The following is a 22103-nucleotide window of genomic DNA, read 5'->3' as shown; positions in this document are numbered from 1 at the left end:
CAGTCTTGTCTTCAACTGCGGGATTGCTGTCCTTTTGATGCTGCAGCTTTTGGGTTGGTCATGCTAAAGCGTTTTTGGTTTAATGGGTTTCTCTGCCAAGATGGAGAAAGACACATCTGTAATCCAAATGTTGCCAGTCGTGAGCAGGAATGGGCTGGAATAGATTTATGGAAATTATGAGAGCTCTTCATTTTTGTATTAATGAACAAGCAGCCGGTAATCGTATACATAAGATACAACCTTTAATTGATTTTTTAATGGAAAATGGCTAGTTTGTACTATCCTAAACAAGAATTATGTATAAACAAGTCTATGGTTTTGTGGCATGGGCACCCAGTTTTTTGACAGTATACTAAGAATAAAATACATAAATACGGGATTAAAAGTGTATTATATAAGTAGTATTTTAAAACGAGTAATAATTTTCATAACAAAGTAATTATATTGCACATAAACTAAAATTGATTACCATACAACCATTAAATCCAGTCGATGCCAAATGGTGCTTGTGGTACTAAAGAACCTGCATTCATTCAGGAGGCCAATGGTGCCAAGAAGTGTCATACACATATATGGGTTTATAAGTGATATTAGCATAAAAATATTAGTAAAACCCTCTGTTTTATCCAAATTATTTCCACTAAAAAAATTAAAAGTTTTTTAAAAAAATTTGTCAGATCAAGAGGTGTTCAAAATGGATCTGCTTTTCACAACTGAGGTAAGATGTTGACTCTCAACTGTTTTTGCACGGTGAAACAGTTGAACATACATGCAGGCAATTTAGATTTTCAGGAATGTGGTTAGATCAACAACTAACATGGGCAAAACAATCAAAGGAGTTAAAGGTAAAATGTTTAAAAATGTTTAGACATGCTGAGAGTTTTTATCTAATACTTGTTGGGGAACTGATCGAGTATGCATGTTGCTTTATACTGAGTTCCAATCTGTTCCCGCTTGGACTATGGCTGCGTAGCTTATTCATCTGTTCACTCCACTGCCCTTAGAATGCTAGATGCAGTCTATCATTCATTATCCATCTTGCTAAAGGTGCATTTTGTTCAAGCCTTGTGGTAAGTCATTTGGTGAAAAGTGTTAACCCATCCCTTTTGAACAGACGAAACTAAAATGTTCTGCACTTACATAGCTCATATGAAAGCACAGTGAGATCATCCAACTTTTGATGCAGTGTATTCTAAGCCATTTCTGAATATATACCAGGAACAGCCGAGATCTACTGCTTCACTAGGCATCAGAGCTCAGCTCTTTTTATTAGCTTTAAATATACAGTTACCTCCAGTTCTTACAGTTGCTCCATGTTACTACCCCCCTTGGTGGCTTTCTCTCAAGTAGTTACTACTTTGGTTTTTGTCAGTATCATAAGAAGAACACAAATCTGCTGAGAAGAATTTTATAATATTATAAAACCATGAATCCTGATGCCATGATTTATACAGATAGCTCTAAAACCGTTTATTCAGTTGGTTGTGCTTTTATGGTTGGCAACAGAACATACATGTTTGGGCTTCCCAGCATTTCCATTGTGGAGCTGAATGCTATTAATAAACCCTTAAATATAATTAGCCCAACATTTAGACACATCCTTTTCTGTTTAGATTCCTTGAGTGCCTTACAGATGATTAGACATGTACTCCTGACCCCATAGGGGAAGACACCCTCCATGTGGCAGTTTTGGTCAGTAACATGTACCCCAGACACCCTATTATGTGAGATTCAGTGTGTTATTTCTGAAATGACTCGATGTAATACAACTGTGAGTTTCTGCTGGATCCCCAGCTATATTGGAATTTCAGGCAGTGAATGTGCCGATAGTGCGGCAAAAGAGTTTTGTTTCCAGTCTCCTTACATCAATTGCATTTTCATGAATGATCTTTTCAATTTTCTGAAGTGGGAGGTTCATGATGAGTGGCAAAGTGAATGGAATGCCTATCATCAATAATAAACTTGGCACAGTTAAGAAAACTGTGTTACCGTGAAGCTCCTCATGCAGAAATAACCATCAAGTGGAGGTTATTATTTGCCGTTTGTGAATAGGGCACACTGGGCTCATTTATGGATATCTAACAACACAAACAGATGCACCCGTTTGTGCTTGCTGCAACTGCCAGCTAACTGTGCCACACATTCTTGTGGATTGTAACTGTTATGCTGCGTTACATCGCAAATATAGACTAGGAGCTGACATGCGAAGTATGTTGGAAAACAATGAAACAATGTTACCTAATCGGTTACAGTTTCTTAGGGCCATCCATCTATATTTAGATATTTGAGTATTCAGTCGTAGTTACGACTGGTATAAATAGTACTATTTATACCATTTGGTATACAGCACATGGTAATATTATTACTTTAATCTAGTTTGATATAATACTTTATTGTGGTTTTATTTTACTTTTTGGGTTTTTAGTTTTTACTCTAATTTTTAATATTGATTTACTTACTATATAAATATTATGTCAAGGCGCTGATAATGACACGTCGTTGTGCGCCCAAAATAAAAGAAAGTAGATCGAGTAGGTGGCATCAACCAGATATTGTCATGGTTAGAACAAATGATAAGGTAACTCAATATAAAAGCAGCTTGGTGGCTCCATGGTATCATTACTGCCTGGAGCACCATTTCCACAGGGGACTGCCTTGTAGAGAAGTCACAGTTGGTTTACCATTGAATTCTACTTCTTGCAGTACCAAGGGAGTGTGCAAACAGAGCTCCTCTGCAGTGTAAAAAAATTCCCAACCACGCTTCTGCTAGTCCTGGAACTTTGGAAAGAAATCATCTTAGGTCACGACTGGCTGCCTTCCTCTGCCTTCAGTTTGATAGTCACATCTTTCACAAACATATCTGCAAAAGGACCCACCATTCTGAGGACGGAGGTGAAACTCCTGCACACACAATACTAAAATATTTTCTTCATTTATTAGGATTTCAATATCCTCATGGTGAGAATAGAGACCACAAACATTTCAATGAATTTTTGTAGCCAAAAATACTTTCCCTGTTATATACAAAACTGCGTGTAGATTATTTGTCAAATACTAACCGGTTTTTCTTTTGCTATTAATAATTTTTAGGAAAAGTTCTGCTGCTTCAGGCACTTCATCAGCCTCCACCTGTTCTTGAAGAGTTCTTGAGATGGTAGTGGGGACTTGGAAGCCTGGGAGGCTGGATATACCATACCAGGCAACAATTTTTCTGCAGGTCCCTTCATTGGGATCTTAGTCGATTGCTGTGTCGGTGCAACGGGAATTTTACTGTGTGGTGGTATAAGAACTAAAGAGGTTTTCTGTGACCATTTAGTCTTTCTACCAAAAATATCTTTCTTCTTACCTGCACTCAATGATACAATAGCAGAAATGAGCACTTTTACCTGCCCAACAAAGCTTCGACCAACTTGGTCAGTTTCTTGCACAATGTCCCCTCATTCTCCTTTTGTACATTACTGGAAAGAGCCAGGACGAAACTAACACCAGAGTGTACAGGATTCCTCATGTTGTGAGATTACTCGATCTACTGAGCTCCATTCAGAACTACTGTGAGTACTCTTCAACTTCATCGTAGCTTTGATCTCCTGCTAATTCACTTCCATGATGATGGCCTGATGTAGCAAGTCGTCAATATCATGGGATGGTTGCCGCTCGCAGTAAGAGTTGAATTCTGGGGTCTGAGCTGCTCCAGCAGTATTGGTAGGAAGGCAACTTCACTATCTGGAGCTAGTCGATGAATGATTTTCCTCTTCTGCATCACGAAACACTCCACTGGTTATTAGCACCTTGCATTCTTCCATAAAGCTTGGCAGTAGACTTCAGGTGGTTATATTGATGTTGAAATTGGTCAGTAAACTCTGGCCAATCAAGTTGTAGTTTTTTGTACTGCCTAGTCCAAGACAAAGCATTTCTTTTCAGCTGCCCATCAGTGTACTTGGCCCATTGCAAAACAGGCACTCTCTGCTCTTGTAGCTGAGTTTGTAAGTGTAACAGAGGAACAGTTCTGGATCCTCATGCAGCAGGCCACTGAAGGTTGCCGTTATCACTAGAAATGCTACACAGATACCCGCAATCAGGCAGTCAATGTTGTTGGGAGCCTTGTGTGTTTGTCTGTCAGCTAACATGTGGTCAGCTAGGCTCAGTCTTCTTGTCCTGACTTCTTTCGCGCCACTTGTCATCAAATGGCTTTGACAGCACATGGAAACTTAGAACCTTATAGTAGCTCTGAAAGGGCTGTTTAAGGTTTGTATGGGTTTATGTTTAAGGCCGTTTGTGAATTTTGTGAGATGCCTGGAGAAGGGGAGATGCTGGTCTCCGGCAATGTTGGCTCGGCTATAGTCAGAGTGTTGAGGCTCGTCTGTTGGTATCAGGCCGAGCTTCTCCTCAGTAGCAGTTGGATGCCCACTACAGTGTGGCAGTGGTACTCCCAGAGCCCCGCAGTGTAGGGTTGGCATCGGCCGTCTTCCGCCAACTTGGCAGAAGTGATTTTCCCCAAGCAATCCCACATTGGGTTAGCTCCAATGATCAGCTCCAATGGGTCAGCTCCTTGGGTGGCTTGTTGGTCAGCCTGTTGGCCAGGACATTTGAAGCCTGGCAAACTGGGGTGGCTCTCTCAGTGAGCCGGCCAGGCTTGCTGCTCCAGCAGTAATGTTGTCATCTGCTGAGAGGTCCCACGTTGGACTGGGCAGTTAACTTCCTTCTTCTTCTTCTCCTGGTGGAGGTATGCAACAGAATAGCTCTCCTGTGCCGGCTCTTACATTGTCGCCTGCGAGTGGTGGGAGTCTTGCACAGTTAGCTGGCTTGGTGGGAGAAGTGCTTGTGCTGGGACGTAGGTATACTGTACTCCTGCTGACATTTGAACGGCTAGCCTCATGCTTGTTGATATGAAGCATAGTATGTATGTTGTAACAATATATATATATATATATATATATATATATATATATATATACTTTTTTTATTAGTCACAATTATATAACTTATTTTTTAAAAACTGCAGCTCATTTTCCAGGCTCCAAAAAATTAGCATGTACTTTTAAAATTTTGCAGACTTATTTCAAAAAAAGGATTTCTATTGAAACAAACAGTAAGTAATAGATTTCAGAACCAATTAACTAAAATGAATCATATTATGAAAACCAAATTATCATATTATGTCAGTCCACTGTCGGGCAGGATTAGGAAAATAAATGAATTATATAAGAAACTTGTAAACAATCTTAGAATACAAACTGAAAACAAAACATTATTGCAATAGATATGCAAATACTTTAAATTATGATCTGAAGTATACGAAGGAAAAATTATTATTACTGTCATTTACTTCTACCTAGATACCACCCGGTAAACTGGTGGACTAACGAGATTGCAGAACAACGTACTTTGATGCAAAATAGTAAAAGAAGAGCCCAAAGACTACGGGTGCGTACAGGAACGACAGAGGAAAGTAATCTCGCGTTAGAACGATACAGGACAGCCAGCAAAAAACTCAACTACATGATCAAAATGTCTATACGCAACAAATGGTTAGAGTTGTGTGCAGAGCTGGATGCCGACCACTGGGGGAAGGCATTCCAGATCATAACGAAATGGTTAGGTAGACATGTAGCAGTCCTTAATACCGAAAAGGCTACACATCAAATGAGAGTCCTGTTTCCGAGACAAGAGAGGGATAACCATCAGACAATCATCTGCGAAAGGGCCAGATTCACCCAATTAGAAGTCATGAATGCAATAAAGAAACTAAAGAACAAAAAGAGTCCGGAACCGGATGGAATACCGGCGTCCGGCGGATCGGGTCCGGCGGCGGTACCCACCGCCGGTATTACACCGGAATTGGTGGTATCCACCGATTCCTCGTTGATCCTAAGTAACTCTTTATATATTTCAGTAAAGTCGCGTTCATGGGCTTTCATTACGGTCATACTTGTTTTTCCCAAGTTCTGTCTCATTTGACTTTTCCTAACGTCATTTGACATTGCCTAATTTATGCGTTACCTCTTTCAATGTTAAAGGAGCCTCCTCCTCCTCTGATGAGCCAGCTCTAGCTCTTTTGGCCCCTCTGCCTTCAACCACTTTCCAGTTCTTTTTATCGTTAATAGTTCTGCCAGTGCCAGTATCCATTACTTCAGACTCCATTGTTACATGTTATTTCCTTCCGCCAGTCCCTCTTGAGGGCCCGGCCCCTTGTGAGGTCGTACCCTCAATAGGAAGGGACCCCACATCGTCGCATGTCGCGTCGCTGGACTTAGGACTCAATTCCGCGTCTAACGACACCCAACATGGGCGGGTGCCCCAAAAAAAAAATTTGGGTAGGTAAAATGTATCTATCTGAATCTATGGTTGGAAAAAATGTGGGGGGGGTATGGGGGCCAAAAGATGGGAAAAGTTCTGTTTCGGATAGATCCGTTGGAATTTTGGAAATATTGTATCTGGTATTGGAGATATAAAGGAAAAAGGAAATGCCCTTATAGTTGTGGGTCTATAACTTAGAATAATTCTGTCTTATAAATTTGTTGAAATAAAAACTAAGTCCTTGTTTACAGTTAATAATTATTACGTCATCGGCAAGCTTTTGCCTGTCGATCGACTTAGGAAATTTTCTTTCTATTACGTATTTAGTATAACCTTAAAATACTAAAAGATAAGTTAAAAAAGGTTCTTAACTCACTCTATGACTGTAATAGGTTTAGTTCAAACACAATTATTGAATGTCACTGTCACTGATCACTTTCAACGGCCCAAAGGTCGGAGAAATCATAAAAAAATAACTCACTAAACTCAAAATTGTTAGTTTTCAGAAAAACGTTAATAACTTTAACAATCCGCAACCAAATTTCATAAAATTTAGTATATAAGTCCGTTATCCATGCCAAAAGAAATACCAATGTCCAGTTCCAAAAAATTCACCGAAAAAACCACCAAAAAATAGCAAAAACGCAGAGCGAACAAATCCTGTGTGCACACGAGGAAGTCTCCAACTCGACTCTTCTCTTTATTTTTTGGAATAGAAATAAGTCACACTGGGCCATTTCTGGCAAATATGGCAGCCGGCTATCATTACAGTGTTGTTTTTGGCTAAAAATTGATGAACAAGCAATGAAGTGTGGGTAGGTGCATTATCATGGTGCAAAAACTGTGAACTGTTTCGCCACAAATCCGGGCATTTTTTCGGATTCCTTCACACAAGCAGTGTTGAACTTATAGATAATACTCCTTATTGATTGTCTAACCTTGTGGCAAGAACTCATGATGTACTATGCTGTTAAAATAGAAGAACACGGTGAGCATAACCTTCACATTTGACCATACTTGTCGAGCTATTTTGGTCTTCGTGATCCAGAATGCCTCCACTGGGACGATTGAGCCTTAGTTTCGACATTACATCCATAAACCCATGCTTCATCACCTGTTATGACATGTTTCAGTAGTTCTGCATCATTGTTGACTTCATTTAGCGACTCCTGAGCAACTTCCATTTGCCACTGTTTTTGTTCGAAATTCAACAATTTTGGAACAAATTTTTCTGTCACACGTTTCATACTCAAAACATCCAAAAAAATTTCAAGGCATGAGCCAATTTATATCCCAACATCATCAGCGACTTCTCTGATTGTGATTTGGTGATCATTTATAATCATTTCTTTGACTTTTTCTACGTTTTCATCGATTGTTGATGTGCTGGGGCGTCTGAGGTGCTCGTCATCTTCAATGTCTTCACGACCTTCTTGGAAACGCTTATACTACTCGTAAACCCTTGCTTTACTCATAGTAGACTCACCAAAAGCAATATTTAACATTTCTATAACATTGCTACACTTTACTCCATTCTTATAGTAAAATTTAATACAAATTCTCTGATCCATTATTTATACAAATAAAAAATCGCTGATTGTACCAAAACATGTGTTATCCTTTCAACAGCTGACAACAGACTAAACATCCAACATGACTAAAAATGTATTTCAGACATGTTTACCAACACAACAACAAAAAAATCCTGAGAATCAGACTAATACAACCCGCAAAATTTCAAAATTCTCATTACTTTTTAAACACACCTCGTATAATATATGGTTTAGTTTATGCTATACTTACATTTGTTGTTAAGTACTAATTTATAATATGCTATTGTATATTTATTACTATTATTTTTTTACCATGAGTTTATGTATATTATTATTCTTACACAACTTTTTAATTGGAAAGAGCATTAATTACTTCCATTGTTAAGGAAAATGAAATGATTATAGATGGTGTTTGAAAAGATTTTTTATTTATTTTTTTATTAGGTAAAATGCTAGTTGTTGACTAGAGAGATTCAAAATGGTAAGTTCCAACAAGTTATCTCAGCAAAATATGTAATTTTCCATGATATCAATCTACACGTTGCTAATTAAAATATTATTTACTTAATTGGTAAAGTTATTTAATGATCTATGCTTTACGGAAGTTCTTTCTTCTTTGATTTGACAAAAAATAAAAGTTAATAATATATTTAATTATTTTCAGATGGATTATTAAATACTGATAATGGGAATGAAGTAACATTGAAACAAGCAATTAGCATGTAGATACAACAGTTAGGAACTGACTGGACTTTTCATCTTTTAAAGAGTTAAAATTTGGTGTGGTTGGGAATTATTTCATGTATTTGCATTTAAATAATTAATATGAACTTTAAACACATCTATTTTTTATCTTTGAATCTATTTTTATCTTATATTGTCATGATCCATATAATCTATTTTATGTACCAATCAGAATATTGTTCATCTTAATATTTGTTCATCTTAATAAGTAATTTTAGTTATAGTCACATATAATAGTCACATAACGCATATTAATAGACTTATCTACTTATCCATTTTCAAGCTGATTTTTATAGGAAACACAAATTTCAAAATCTAATGACCAACCATCTTAATTTAAAAACACAAACATTTATCATACCTATGAACAACACTAGTTAAACAGGAAGCCAAGTGGTTGTTTAATAATATGTTAATTCCTGGTCTCTCTATGCTCTCTGTGCCCTTGAATACATTCCATGGTACAGACACAAGCATACCAGCAGCTAAGTAATCACCAGCTTCTTTTCCTCTACATGCCATGTAATTTCCAAGAATTAACCTAATAAAAATAATCAGTATTATTAAACAAATATTAATAATCATATAAATTAATTATTAACACTCAGTAAAATCACAAGAATCTACTAACAATTGAAATTGCTGTTTTTAGTTAAACAATGTAAGCACTTTTATTCCAATATTTTAGGTTTAAAAACAGAAAAGGAAGAACAAACAAACTTTTTCATATCAAATACAAAAAATTACACTTCCATTTTATAAATATTCCAAGGAATGTTAAATGTTTTTCAAATGTATTTTTGTGTTCTTAATAATAAGAAAATACATATTTTAGAGGCAAATGTAACACTTAAAGGTAAAGAAAATGGAGGTAGTTTAATGAATAAGAATATAGATTTAATCTATAATAAGCTTCGATTTAGTCAGAAACTAAATCTAAAAACTCAGATATTACAGTATAAGTTTTTACATCAAGTTGATTATAGATGGTACAGTCTCTTCAATCAAATCTGCATTTGGTCTAAATTATACAACAATCAAATTTCATCCACTAAACAATCTAACCATAAACCACTTAGATATTACTCTGATTGTGATCTAGCCAGATAGTCTTATAGACCTGTCTTTGTATAAGTCTGTATCACTCATAATTAGTCAATAATACTTTAATCTGTTCAAGTACATCTACTGTACTGTAGCATGAAAATTAATCTAAACACAGATGTTTATAAAAAGTAACTTCATTTACAAAAAAAAATCATACCTATACAATTTGTGAATATCTAGTAATTAATTAATATGTTTTCCTTTATTTGTAATTACTTACGTACAAAATTTGGCATAGATTCAACAAGTGTGCTAAATATTTTATTTTTATTTCCTCATCATGAAAGCATATCAATGTTTTTGCTTTAAAGTAGTCAATTTTTATGGTACAATTCATTCTTGAGAGTCATCTTTTAACTATTGCCCAAAAATTTTTAACTGCATTTAATTCTCAGAAGTTGCCTGGTTACAGGGGCATTTCAATGTTTCATTCTTTGAAACCTTTTTCCACTTTCTTGGCAGTATGCATGGCGCCTAATCTTGTTTGAACACTCCATTGCCTTGTGGGAATTTGTTTTGAAGTTGTGTCACAACCTTTTCCATCAGAATCTTGATATATACATCAGTTTTCAACAGGATGTAAACAAGAGCCTTCAAATACAATACAACCCAAACACATTTTTGATGGATGTTTAACTGATTGTTAGGCATGAGCCTGTAATGTATTTTCATCAGATTCTTTTCTAACATATGGAACCCTTTGTCCCTGAACATAAAAATGTGACTCATAAGACAAAAAATCGTTTTCCAGTCTTCATTGGTCCAGTTAGCATGTTCTTTGGCCCATAAGTCCTGTTTTGCACATTATTGGTGTTAAAAGCTGCTTTTTAGTTGGCCAACAAGCTTTCTGTCAAGATGCAAGAAGTCAGTGTCGAACAGTTGTCACATGTAAATCTGTTCCACTGGCTGCTAATTCTCGATTTAAATCCACAGCAGATAATTTTGTATAAGTTAACTTTTTCCCATTAATAACCGATCGTGTGTTGGAGTAGTTTTTATTTTACAGCTACAAGTACCTTTTCTTTGAGATGAAAAGGAATCAATTTCTTTAAATTGTTTTAAAATACCATTCACAGAACCTAGTCCAGATACTAGTGATGGACGGCAGCTATTTTGCCAATACTCATGATTTTATCTCTACAAGGCTCTATTTTTACTTTATCATTGAATTTGTGTCTTAAATCATAGAATGTCTGTTTAAAAAAATGTACGAGTGAAGAGTTCAAAAACTTTTGTAGTTTTTAAGATATCAGAATTCTAGTAAACGAGGTGGACGGACTAGTAGTTCAGTGTTAGTGGTGAACACAAATAGCATGGTAGGCAAGTGTATTTAAGTAATTAGTTATTGAAGTGATTGTTTTTAATGTATAATATAATTAATGTAGAATACAAGAATTTTACAAAGCGTACATACATACAGAGTTAGTTTTTAAATTAAGTGAAATTAACAAAGTGTTAGGTTAAGTAACATAATAGTAACACCGACAACTTTGGCACGTTGTAGTAGAGTGAAATACTAGCTCAGCGACCACTTTGACAAACATTTAGGCCATATATTAATTAAAAAAAGTGAAGTAAAGTAATCTTTTAGGACTTAAATAATAGTTTTTAATAGTGCTAAACATTAATATTTTTTCTTTTTTTTAATTAATTAACTAATAAGTATTTTTTAAGAGTAACTTAATAGGTCCGAACTAGTACGACAGTCAGTCATAGTAATACAATCAGTCCTACTTATAAATTCATGTATTTTACATATATTTACATATACACATATTTTTTTATTTAGCACATACAAACACATAAAACCCACTTAATTGTTATCTTATTGTACCAATTAATAATTTTTAATTAACTAGTATTAAATACTTGATTTCTACAAAGTAAAGTAGTCAGTCTTTAAAGTAACATAATCGGTCGCATTTAGTAAGGTGGCCTGTCACAGTATAATTTTTAGTGTATTTTATAGTGTAAAATGAAAATACCAACTTAATATTTTTTGAACTATTTTATAATATTTTATTGCGACTATTTATTTTATATGAATCCCTCACTCCTATAATCCTCTTTGGAAGCGAGTGTTAAATTTAAATTTAAAAAAAAAATTTTTTTCTATGTCCTAGGGCCAAATACATAGGGAAAGTTCTCTCAACTCTATAATGTTGTGCCAAGCCCCCCAAGACCACAACCCATAGGGCACCAGACCAAACCCCCCAAGGAAACCTCCTCTACTCCCGCCCCACCATTATTCACAGGTGACCTCCCCAGTGAAAATTTCTACTTTTTCACCAGGACCACTTTCCACACCCAATTTTTTGCACTCTTGTGCAAGGTGTTTGAGATGCTTATGGACACGCATAGCATAATAAAACCATTCCTTACAACACATAAACACAGTTATAGCAGAAAACATCAGAACAAGGTGTGTGGGGTCATTGGACCTGGTCTTGACCGAATCTGATCACTCTGACCACTAAGAAACAGAAAATGGAAGACAAGAGATCCTCTCGAACTATAGCTCTTGCGGACATCAACAAGGGTGCAGAGAAAAGTAAAACTAGGAAGTCCTCTACAGAGTACACAGAGGCCCAACTAGAGATAACAGAACTGGTGAAGAAAGTGGACAAACTCGCAAAAGAGCTACACAAGCAAACAGACAAAAATGTCAAAGGAAATAGATGCAGACCTTGTCATTGCAGTCAAAGAATGGTACAGAGTGTCTCAACTAACACTGAGAAAAGGCAGACAAAAGAGACTGCTATACAAACACAGACAGACAGAGGCTGTCTCATTCTGAATGCACTGAACAGCGGCATTCCCTCATCACAGATGGCAGGATTCTTGAGAAAAAATTGACCTAAAATATTTTCCGTCACAAACAAGTAGGGATGTTGATAGGAAAATTGGAATGATTAACACGGTAGCAGTAGTGGACCTTCATGAGCTGACAGAGAGCAGAGTGCTTGACACACTCACCAGGCATCCACAACTGGCCTGAGAAGAGGGCCGAGTATCACAAGACCAGAAGACTGGTGACCAGGACACACCTGGACTCCCTGACAGAGCTATACGCAGCCCTATACAAAGCATGCAGGAAGGACATGGCTGGGTTCATTCATGACTCAAAGCGCTGCTGCTGGAAGCAACTAATAGCAGAAGTGGAGGATGACCTGTGGGGAAGACAGTACATAATTCTTGTTAAGAGAATTCTGCAACCCAAAGTCCCTATAACCTGGGATGTCCAGGGAGCCCAAAACATCATAGAGGGGCACTTTCCCCATGGTCACAAACTTGAAGCAGACGACAAGGAGACACCCATGTCCTTGAAGTCTCTGAGAAATCAGAACAGATGACGAACCTGATCTCCGGCCTTTTACCAAACACAGGCGATCCATTTCCATCTTGCTGACGGAGGAAAATGCTGGCAGGAGTGGTATACTCCACCCTGCTGTGTGGAGCAGAGTCAGAGTTGTGGAGTGGTGTCACCATATACGGGATATACAAGGCCAAACTGGAATCCTTACATACGAAGTGCTGCCTGAGAATAACATCTGCATACAGAACCATCTCCAGAGAGGCTGCAGATGCACTTTTATTGGGCAGGAGCACTTTCGATTGACCTGGTATCACCCTACAGAGGAGGCACGGCAAACAGAGACCCCCTGACCACCAGCGACAAAAAAAGGTTAACACAAGAGATAATCGAAGAGCTCCTGGAAACCTGGCAAGAGCGATGGAATCAGTCTATGAAAGGCTAATGGACCCATTGGATTGTTGAGACGTGAAGGCCTGGTACCAGAGGTTCCATGACTTGCTGGAGTAAGATCTCACACAATTCTTGGTGGGTCATGGCGGCTTCGGGGCATACATGCACAGGTTTCACCTGGACAATTATGGCATCTGCCCTGAATGCAACAAAGAGGCAGAAACAGCCTACCATGTATTTTATCAATGCCCAAAGTTTGCAAATGCCCTACAGGAGATGCTGCGTGCTCTTGGATGAGAGGACATGTTCTCCCCCGAAGAGACACAGCAAATAATGTTGAGGTCTCAGAGTGGTTGGAAAATAATTCAGAGATTTGTCAAAAAGATAATGTGCGTGCCTCGGAGGAGTCCCGCATGAGAGCAAGATGCCTGAGGGAGTGAGGAAGGGCAGGTTTATGGCTAAGTGTCTAGGGAGCCCCCACTGTGAGGGAGTTTCCTAGGCGCGATGAGGCCGTGGGCACTCCATCCCTGCTCCTGATGGTAGACTTGGTGATAAGCCTTTGACTGTTTGAAATGAATGTAGTGGTAGGTTTTTTGTTGTGTTGACTGATAAGTCTGTGCGAGAGATGCCAACAGATGTTTTTTGTGTGGAGTGCACTGGTATTGTGTATTTTAAGGTATTAGTGTGTAAGGCATGTGAGTAAGCATGCTGTGACACAGTGACTGTTTCATTAAATACCCAGTGTTCTCTCCTGAAACTATGTCTTCCTGCTTTTTGCTGACATTTTTCTACTTGTATCCTGAGACGGTGCTTTCCATCTTGTATCCCTTAGGTGTAAGCATACATTTTGGTTTGTTTTCATCTGATTTAGTATCAATGTTAAATTGCTTCTTACTTATTCCATAGGAGTTCTGTCCTCTATGAGTTGGAATGTCGCAATGTTCCCGTAGCCCTGCAGGCCGTAGTGCGTCAGATCGCACGGCTCTATTTAGGGATGTGCACCTAGTTGTGGAAAAATCCATCAACAGGGGAAGCCCGCAGGGCTCCGTTCTCAATCCCTTGTTGTTGTCTCTCCCAATCGATTTAGTGGTGAAAGTTTGGGTGACCATGTGGAAATTGCGAAGAGGCAGGGAGGCTGAGGTATTTGGAATGCGGTTTCGAGCCGGGCCAGTACTGGAGCGGAACGGTGATCTCAATGCACTGGTTCTAAATTTTGAACAGTTACCCATCTTCTGCCTTTGGAGGAGGCTTTACAACCTCACGATGGAAGCATGGCAGCAAGAATGGTACTCCACGACTAAGGGAAGGTCCTTGTATAGATTTATACAAGATCTGGGGGGATGGTATGCTTCTCCTTCGTTTTTAAGGGCAACAGGAGCCCAAGTGCTCTCCAACCATGTAAATTTAAACCAATATTTGTTTCGGTTCCAACTGGTAGCTGATGAGCTGTGCGTCTGCGGGGAGGTCCAGTCAAATGAGCATATGATGTTTGACTGCCCTGCTATTGGGGGGGGGCCAGAGATCGGGCCACCCTGGAACTTAGAGGTCAAGGGAAAAATTGGCCGCTCATAAATGGCGAGTCAGTGTGGCGAGAACTGGATTGTCGGACTGTGTGGGAGTTCCTCGATGAGGTTGCGTTGTTCAACCGACATCGGTAGATTAGTAAAGGGTTTACCCTTTACCGTACTGCTGTGGGAAGCTAATCCAGAGATAATGGCTGGCCACCAGCCAGATAAAGTTCCAAGCGCTACTATCTTTTTAATATAATAGCAACGGGTGTGCCTCCTCGGTTTAGTTTTATTGTATGACAAGTGAACAGTTGGGACATGTAAGCAGGTGGTGTATGGCACCTCGCTTAGTCTGCTCACGCTGTTAGGTAAGCTCACTAGGAGCTATTAGATTATTAGTCGCTAAACTGCTTTTGGGCACAGAAGCCGTTTTTGGCATGGACATTTTGTTATAAGCTCTAGGGCGCCCAAATGGGGTGGTGGCGGGAGAAATGCCAGTTAACCAAAATTATTTCATAGGTGCTGGATTGTGTGGGAAGGTGCACTCCTCCCATTCCTAGTATTAAGTCTAATGTGTAGTAATAATCCTTATGTATGATATTTGTGACATTACTGTGTGCTGTTTATTTACTTTATCTTTTGTAAATGACTGTGATGAATATGGATAAACCCTGACATATCATCTTGTGTCTGTTTTTTCCATGTGTTCTCCTGTGTTGCTCCATGTGAGAACACATGTTCTCCATGTCTGTGTTCTCCATGTGTTCTGAATGTGTTCAGCATTTGAGTTAATAAACTCAAATCTTGAGCTTGAGGGGAAACAACATTTTTTTAATTAATAAGAAGTGTAAATGCATTTCAAACAAAATTAAACTTGTGGATAACCCAAATTAAAGAATGTAATGCAAAGACATGCAATGTCCATCTTCACATTGATTATTAATAAGTTTTGTTTTTCCTGTATTGTATTTAATTTTTAATAAATTAGTAATAGTGTAATACTATTGTGTCTTCTTTTACCTATTGTTGCTAATTTGAAAAAATCATCCTACATGTGGCTCGCCTAAAATGTTTAAATTCTTAATTTGCTCGCAACAGACTAAAGCCTGGGCACCACTGATTTAGACCAACAACTTTCCAACTTTTTAATACCCAAGTATAATGTGATTCTCCAAATTTGCAAAATAAGTGGTTATTTTAGCTCTGAACTCATCAACTGAAATGAATCTTCATTCAGCGATCCATTTCTTCAGGTCTGGAAAGACAAAGTCATTGGTGGGAGCCGATCCAGTGAATATACCGCTTGTGGAAGCACTTCAAAGTGAAGGTCGCCAAATTTTGAAACAACAACCTGAGACTAACCTGAAGCATAGGTACATTATTGTAGTGAATGAGTACTTTCTTTTTGGCCAGATGTAGGATGTTTAGCCTAAATAGCACCATTTAATTGGTCCAGTAGTAAAGCAAAATACTCCCTGGGGATATCTCTGCCTTTTTCAAGGTAATCTACAAGCATGACGTTACAAGAATCCCAAAAATCCATAGCCATGACATTTCCTAAAATGAAACAGTTTTCACTTTCTTTGGTACACTTTTATCTGATCTCACTCACTGTTTTGTGGTATATGATGATGAATCCATGATTCATATACTTTATAAAAATGTCAGAAACCTCACTGCATCACCTTTAAATAAGTCTAAACACTTTTCAGAAGTGTTTAATCAAATGTATTTTTGGTCGACAAATGCAGCACCCATCAAGCAGAAAACTTTTTCATACCCAAATATCATGTAAAATGTAATAGACACGGTCTATCAAGATAGGTGCAATGTCAGCAAGCTCACATACTTTCAGTTCATGATCATTTAATATAGCATTAGGGATTTTTGTGACAGTTTTGTCATTGCAGCAGTTTTTGAATGTCTCTAGCATTCATCATCTTGAATAGATGATGAATGCTAGAGACATTCAAAAACAATTCAATTCATCTTGTGTCTGTTTTTTCCATGTGTTCTCCTGTGTTGCTCCATGTGAGAACACATGTTCTCCATGTCTGTGTTCTCCATGTGTTCTGAATGTGTTCAGCATTTGAGTTAATAAACTCAAATCTTGAGCTTGAGGGGAAACAACATTTTTTTAATTAATAAGAAGTGTAAATGCATTTCAAACAAAATTAAACTTGTGGATAACCCAAATTAAAGAATGTAATGCAAAGACATGCAATGTCCATCTTCACATTGATTATTAATAAGTTTTGTTTTTCATAGGTTTCAGCGAAATATTTAAAACTTTTTTTAAATATATATTTTTATATTTAATATTTTTATTTTAATATTTTTTTATTTTTAATATTTTTTGCAAGAGTTTTTTATTTATAGTTTTGAAATTGCAGCAGTTTTTGAATGTCTCTAGCATTCATCATCTTGAATGGACATAAGACCATGTTTAAATTCAGCAGCCCACTTTTTTATCATTGAAAATAAAGTGGAAAAAATTCTCTAAAGTGAAATTTAACTCTTTTTGTATGTCTATCAGGGTTAAATCTTTTAAAACAAAGCACTTTATAATAACTCAAACTTCAATTTTATCCATTTTTGAAAAAATGTCAAAAGTTGTTTGCTTCACTTGACAAACAACCAACTAAACGCATGCATCTGAAAATTCACAGCACACCATCTAAAGTATCATATTTGACAAATATCATTGTCATTTGGTTATACTTGCGCCATCTCTGTATCAAGACAAGAATTTACTGAATGGCCCTTTTATAATACTACTGGATGCTACTTAAAGGGAGAGTAATTTTCTGTCATTTCTAAGTCTTTCATGGTTATCTGAAAAGTATATGATAACTCTCTAAACCAATAGTTGCAGATAAAAGATGATAGTAAACATTTCTGTAGGTAAAAGTTTGAAATTTACATCACACAATTTTTTTTATTGGCTACCATTTACAAGAAAATTCTGAAAATAGGATCTAATGATTTTTTTTATTTCTCATTGTACTTCAAGCATTATGAGGAAACCTGTAATTATAAAATTATTTTTCCTAGCTTAAAAGAAATCATATATTTTTATAAAACAAGAAATTTTATGATTTCATTTACCAGTAAGTATAATGTTTATGAAGAAATTCAAAATTATAATTTTCATCATCTTTTCATTAATTTTTTAAGTAATATTCAGAAGAAAAACAATTTCTGAACAATTCATTTTTCTTTAACTATTTCAAATTCAAGCAACTTTTGGAAGCAGTTTTTTGACTTTGAGTAGTGTCTACTGCCGACTCAGCAAGCAGAACTTTATCTGGAGTTGACCAAACAAATAAAAAGCAGTACAAGTCAAATGAAATAATTTAAAAGAAAATGGTTCTATTCTCTATCAGTTGTGAAATTAGTTGAATTTCCCAGAACAGGTGATAAAATTACAAGCATCAGATTGGTTCCCTTAAAATAGTTAGCTCAAGCCAAAGAATAATCTATTTGACATCTTATACATAAGTGAGACAGATAATTGTGGGTCCTTGAAGCAGCTAATGATATTATTACTACAAATAAATTTATTATTATATTTATCTAAGTAGTAAATCAAATGAAACAAATTATTAAAAAAAAAAATACTATCATACAGGTGTCACAAACAAGCAATCACAAAAAGAAAGACTTAAACCCATCCTGATTACACAGGAAGGAATAAACAATATTTTAATTACTATTTTGTGAAGTAAGTTCCTCTCGTGTAACTAATTGTGTAACATCTGATAAAGTAAACACAGAATAAATCTTACTTTTTATTTACAAATTATTTTATAACTATTCTTTAATTACCCTCCCATTGATATCCCAACTCCTCCTACCGGTGCATCAGGATATTTAGCTTTAATATGTTCTAGTACCTCTTGAAGATCGTCTGTGTTTGCTGCACAGTAAGTTCTTTGTGTCTACAAAAAAAAAGAAGAAGAAAACAAACATAAAATTAAACTATTATATACCACAAGCTATAATTATACATAAAAATATATATGGTCATACACACACACACATTTTTTTTTAATATTAAATGAAATTTAAACTGTCAAAACCCAGTACATAGGTAAGTTAAACATATTAATTCCAAGAATTGATTTTCGCAGAATCCTGCATATTCAGTTGGAATTTAATTCTATAATTACATTGAAATAAATTGTTTTTATAATTTGTTTTGAAACTTGTATTATGGACGAATATACAAATTCTGCTGTCCAGTACGGAATGATGCTATATTTAAAATATTGTTATTTCCTTTGTTCTATGTCATTCCTGCCAACCATTAGACTGTATTTTAGTATGTTTTTAATTAAATTAGCATCTTCGAATGTGATCTGGTGGTTCATCAATTTATATTTTTGTTTATATTCATAAATGTAATATTAATTGAGTATTTTCATTTTTTTATAATTATTACAAACTTCCAAATAATGGCATTTTGGAAATTTGTAATAATACCAATATTACAATATTGAAAATGGTTTTTTTCTCAAAATGTGATTGAGATTTAAAAATAAAATAAAAGACCGTGTGGGAGAACCACGTGGTTTAGGCCAACTTGCTCTACATAGGCTCTTTGCCTTCTCACATAATTAACAAAACTTGAAATATAACAAATATATCAAATTTTTGTTGTTCTCAAGATGTGTTCTACCAAAAGAAAAAATTCAAACACATGACGATTCACAACAGTTTCAGACATACTGCCCCTTCACTAACCTCAAACTTGCTGCTCTAAAAAATCTAATAATACCAAATTCAAACTTGATAAAAATGTATTCTACCTGGGGCAGAAGTTCACACCTTCTTGCCCCACCTTAAAGGCTCACAATGCTAATTAAGAAAAACAGAATGTTACGATATTTCTTCTTTGTCAAATGTGTAATTTCAGGAAAATTTCAAAACCTAATACAATTAAAGGTTTAAGCTTTCTTGCCCTCTCACTCCCCTCAATTAATAAAAATCTAAATATTGCAATACCACACCATTTCATTTTTAAACTCTGCTTTACCTTACAAAAATTACATAGCACTGGTGTTCAAGAGGTTGTGGCTCTTTTGCATTCTAAAGACCTACCATTATTTTTCAGTAAGTGTATCTACCTTTAGAATAATTTTAATTAAACACACTTATAGCCATAATGATCAAGACTTCTTGCTCCTAGAGTGGGCTGGAGCCCACAGTCCCCAAAATTAATTTCTTGAAACCTGTGACATTAATATCAAACACAGACTCAGCAGCTGACATTAACTCACAACAACACTGAATGAAAGACTTCTGATGAACTCCAACTACAAGTGAGTTATTAAAAAATTGAAAATATTTTTTATTTCTAGTCGATCCTAATACCATGTTTTTATACCTGTGTCACAGTTTACATCGCTCTCCAACCCACATATTGCCTCATTCCTTGCTGACCTTCATTCCTGGTTTGTTGCTGATGTTGAGTCTTCATTCATTTCATTTTGTTTTACATTATACTTTTAAAGTCAATTTTTTTTTAAATTTAAAGAAAAATCAATTTTTAAGAAAAAAGAAACCACTAAATATATAACTGAAATCATAAAATTTATAAGTAATTTTTTTGTGATTTTTTTTAATGTCTAATGTACTTGTGTGTTAATTCTTTACGTTTTTAAAAAACTACTATCATTTACAGAAAACAGAATAAGAAATATTAGAATAGAACCTTTTTTAATTAAACTGGAAATTACTGAGAAAAAAGGAGTTCAGCACCGGAAAATAATGCGAGTTAATTTTTACTTTTCTAATTCTTTTTTTCTGTTTTGACTTATCATATCTTGTTATATTCCAAATGATCGATTTAATCCTGAAATTTATAAAATATATTGCAGTACTAATTCAGAATAGATAAACTACATCAGTAAATTACTTTTTACTTATTGAATATGATATATATATATATACTAACTAGCAGGTGTTATATATTTTCATGTTATTTCATCATGATTTTAAAATAACATTCATATCTGCAGTTTTTGCATATTATTACCATCATATTTTGATAATTAACATGGGTTTAACTATATCAGCAACAATTATTAATAACAAACTGAATATTTTATCACTGTTTCTTTATCACGTTGGCTGCAGTACCAGTTACGTATGTCCTATAAAAGCATTTACAGTATCTATTTAATGTATCCTATTCTCCCCTCAATTTCTCTTCTGTGAAGCTGATGGATTTTTCATCTAGTCCTCATTTATTTTTTTTATCTCGTACTAAGTAATTCTAAAGATTAAATTATGATTTTAGAAGGATTCATACCAGACCTGGATGACTGGTACAGCACCACCTAAATAAAAAATTCATAGTTTACAGTGCATAGTCTTTGTCTGATATGTAAATATACTTTAATTGACCATATTAAAATAAAACATTTTATAGATGATGTAAGGTCATTAATTTTCTGATTATAATTTTTGGATGGTCATGTAATAATATCTAATATAATATACATGTATAATATATATGTAATATTTTTGGACTTCATCAAGTAATAATATCATGTATCATATGACATCAAGTGATTATGTTACTTCTTCCTACATGCAGGCATAAGTTTTTCATACGCTTCATGATAGACAAAATAATCTCAAAATGATTCATTTATTAATACAAACATTTTTATCTTAAATTACTTTACAAAATAAATAGCAAAATGTGTCATTCAATGATGAATTAATAACAAGTTTATTCCCTTATTGAAAAATATTTTTCAAATACTCCTTCATTACTACATAAATTTTCAGGGTATAAACAAATGTTCATGTTTGACATATCTCTAAGTTTACTTATATTCAGTGTAATATTGAGTTTTTTTCAGTTATGTACTCTTGCACTGGCAATATAAATACATTTAAATTTGGATATCAAATTCAATTTTGTCTTTTCACTTGAAGCATTTGCTTGAATTGGATACAAAAATGGACACAGCTGCAGAAAGTTCTTCTAACGATCCATCTGGAGGAGAATCTAATTTAGATGATACATCTGAAGGCAAACACTTTATTCCATCTTCATGTGAAGAAAATTTGTCGTAAGAAAATAAGTTCAATGCCACTGATACATTGACAACAATGATGAAGAGGAATTCATTGATAATACAGCTCAGCCAACTTGGAGAAGCCGTGATAGCT

At 35.6% G+C, this 22103-nt stretch overlaps 1 protein-coding gene across 5 annotated transcripts in view; it reads right to left on the bottom strand.

The window, feature by feature from the left end:
• Hydr1 (abhydrolase domain containing Hydr1) overlaps positions 1-22103 on the bottom strand; it is a 106940-nt gene that overhangs the window by 25809 nt on the left and 59028 nt on the right. For all 5 annotated transcript variants that reach the window (XM_075377414.1, XM_075377427.1, XM_075377421.1 and 2 more), the window contains 2 exons: positions 18744-18856; positions 8956-9135 (listed from right to left, as the gene is read on the bottom strand). In XM_075377414.1, coding sequence (XP_075233529.1) covers positions 8956-9135; positions 18744-18856 — 293 coding nt within the window. The remainder of the gene's footprint in view (positions 1-8955; positions 9136-18743; positions 18857-22103) is intronic.

The sequence above is a fragment of the Lycorma delicatula genome, chromosome 1, assembly GCF_047948215.1.
Source record: "Lycorma delicatula isolate Av1 chromosome 1, ASM4794821v1, whole genome shotgun sequence".
NCBI classification, from domain to species: domain Eukaryota; kingdom Metazoa; phylum Arthropoda; class Insecta; order Hemiptera; family Fulgoridae; genus Lycorma; species Lycorma delicatula.
Note: the sequence above shows the minus strand (reverse complement) of the source record. Positions and strands in the feature narration are given on the sequence as shown.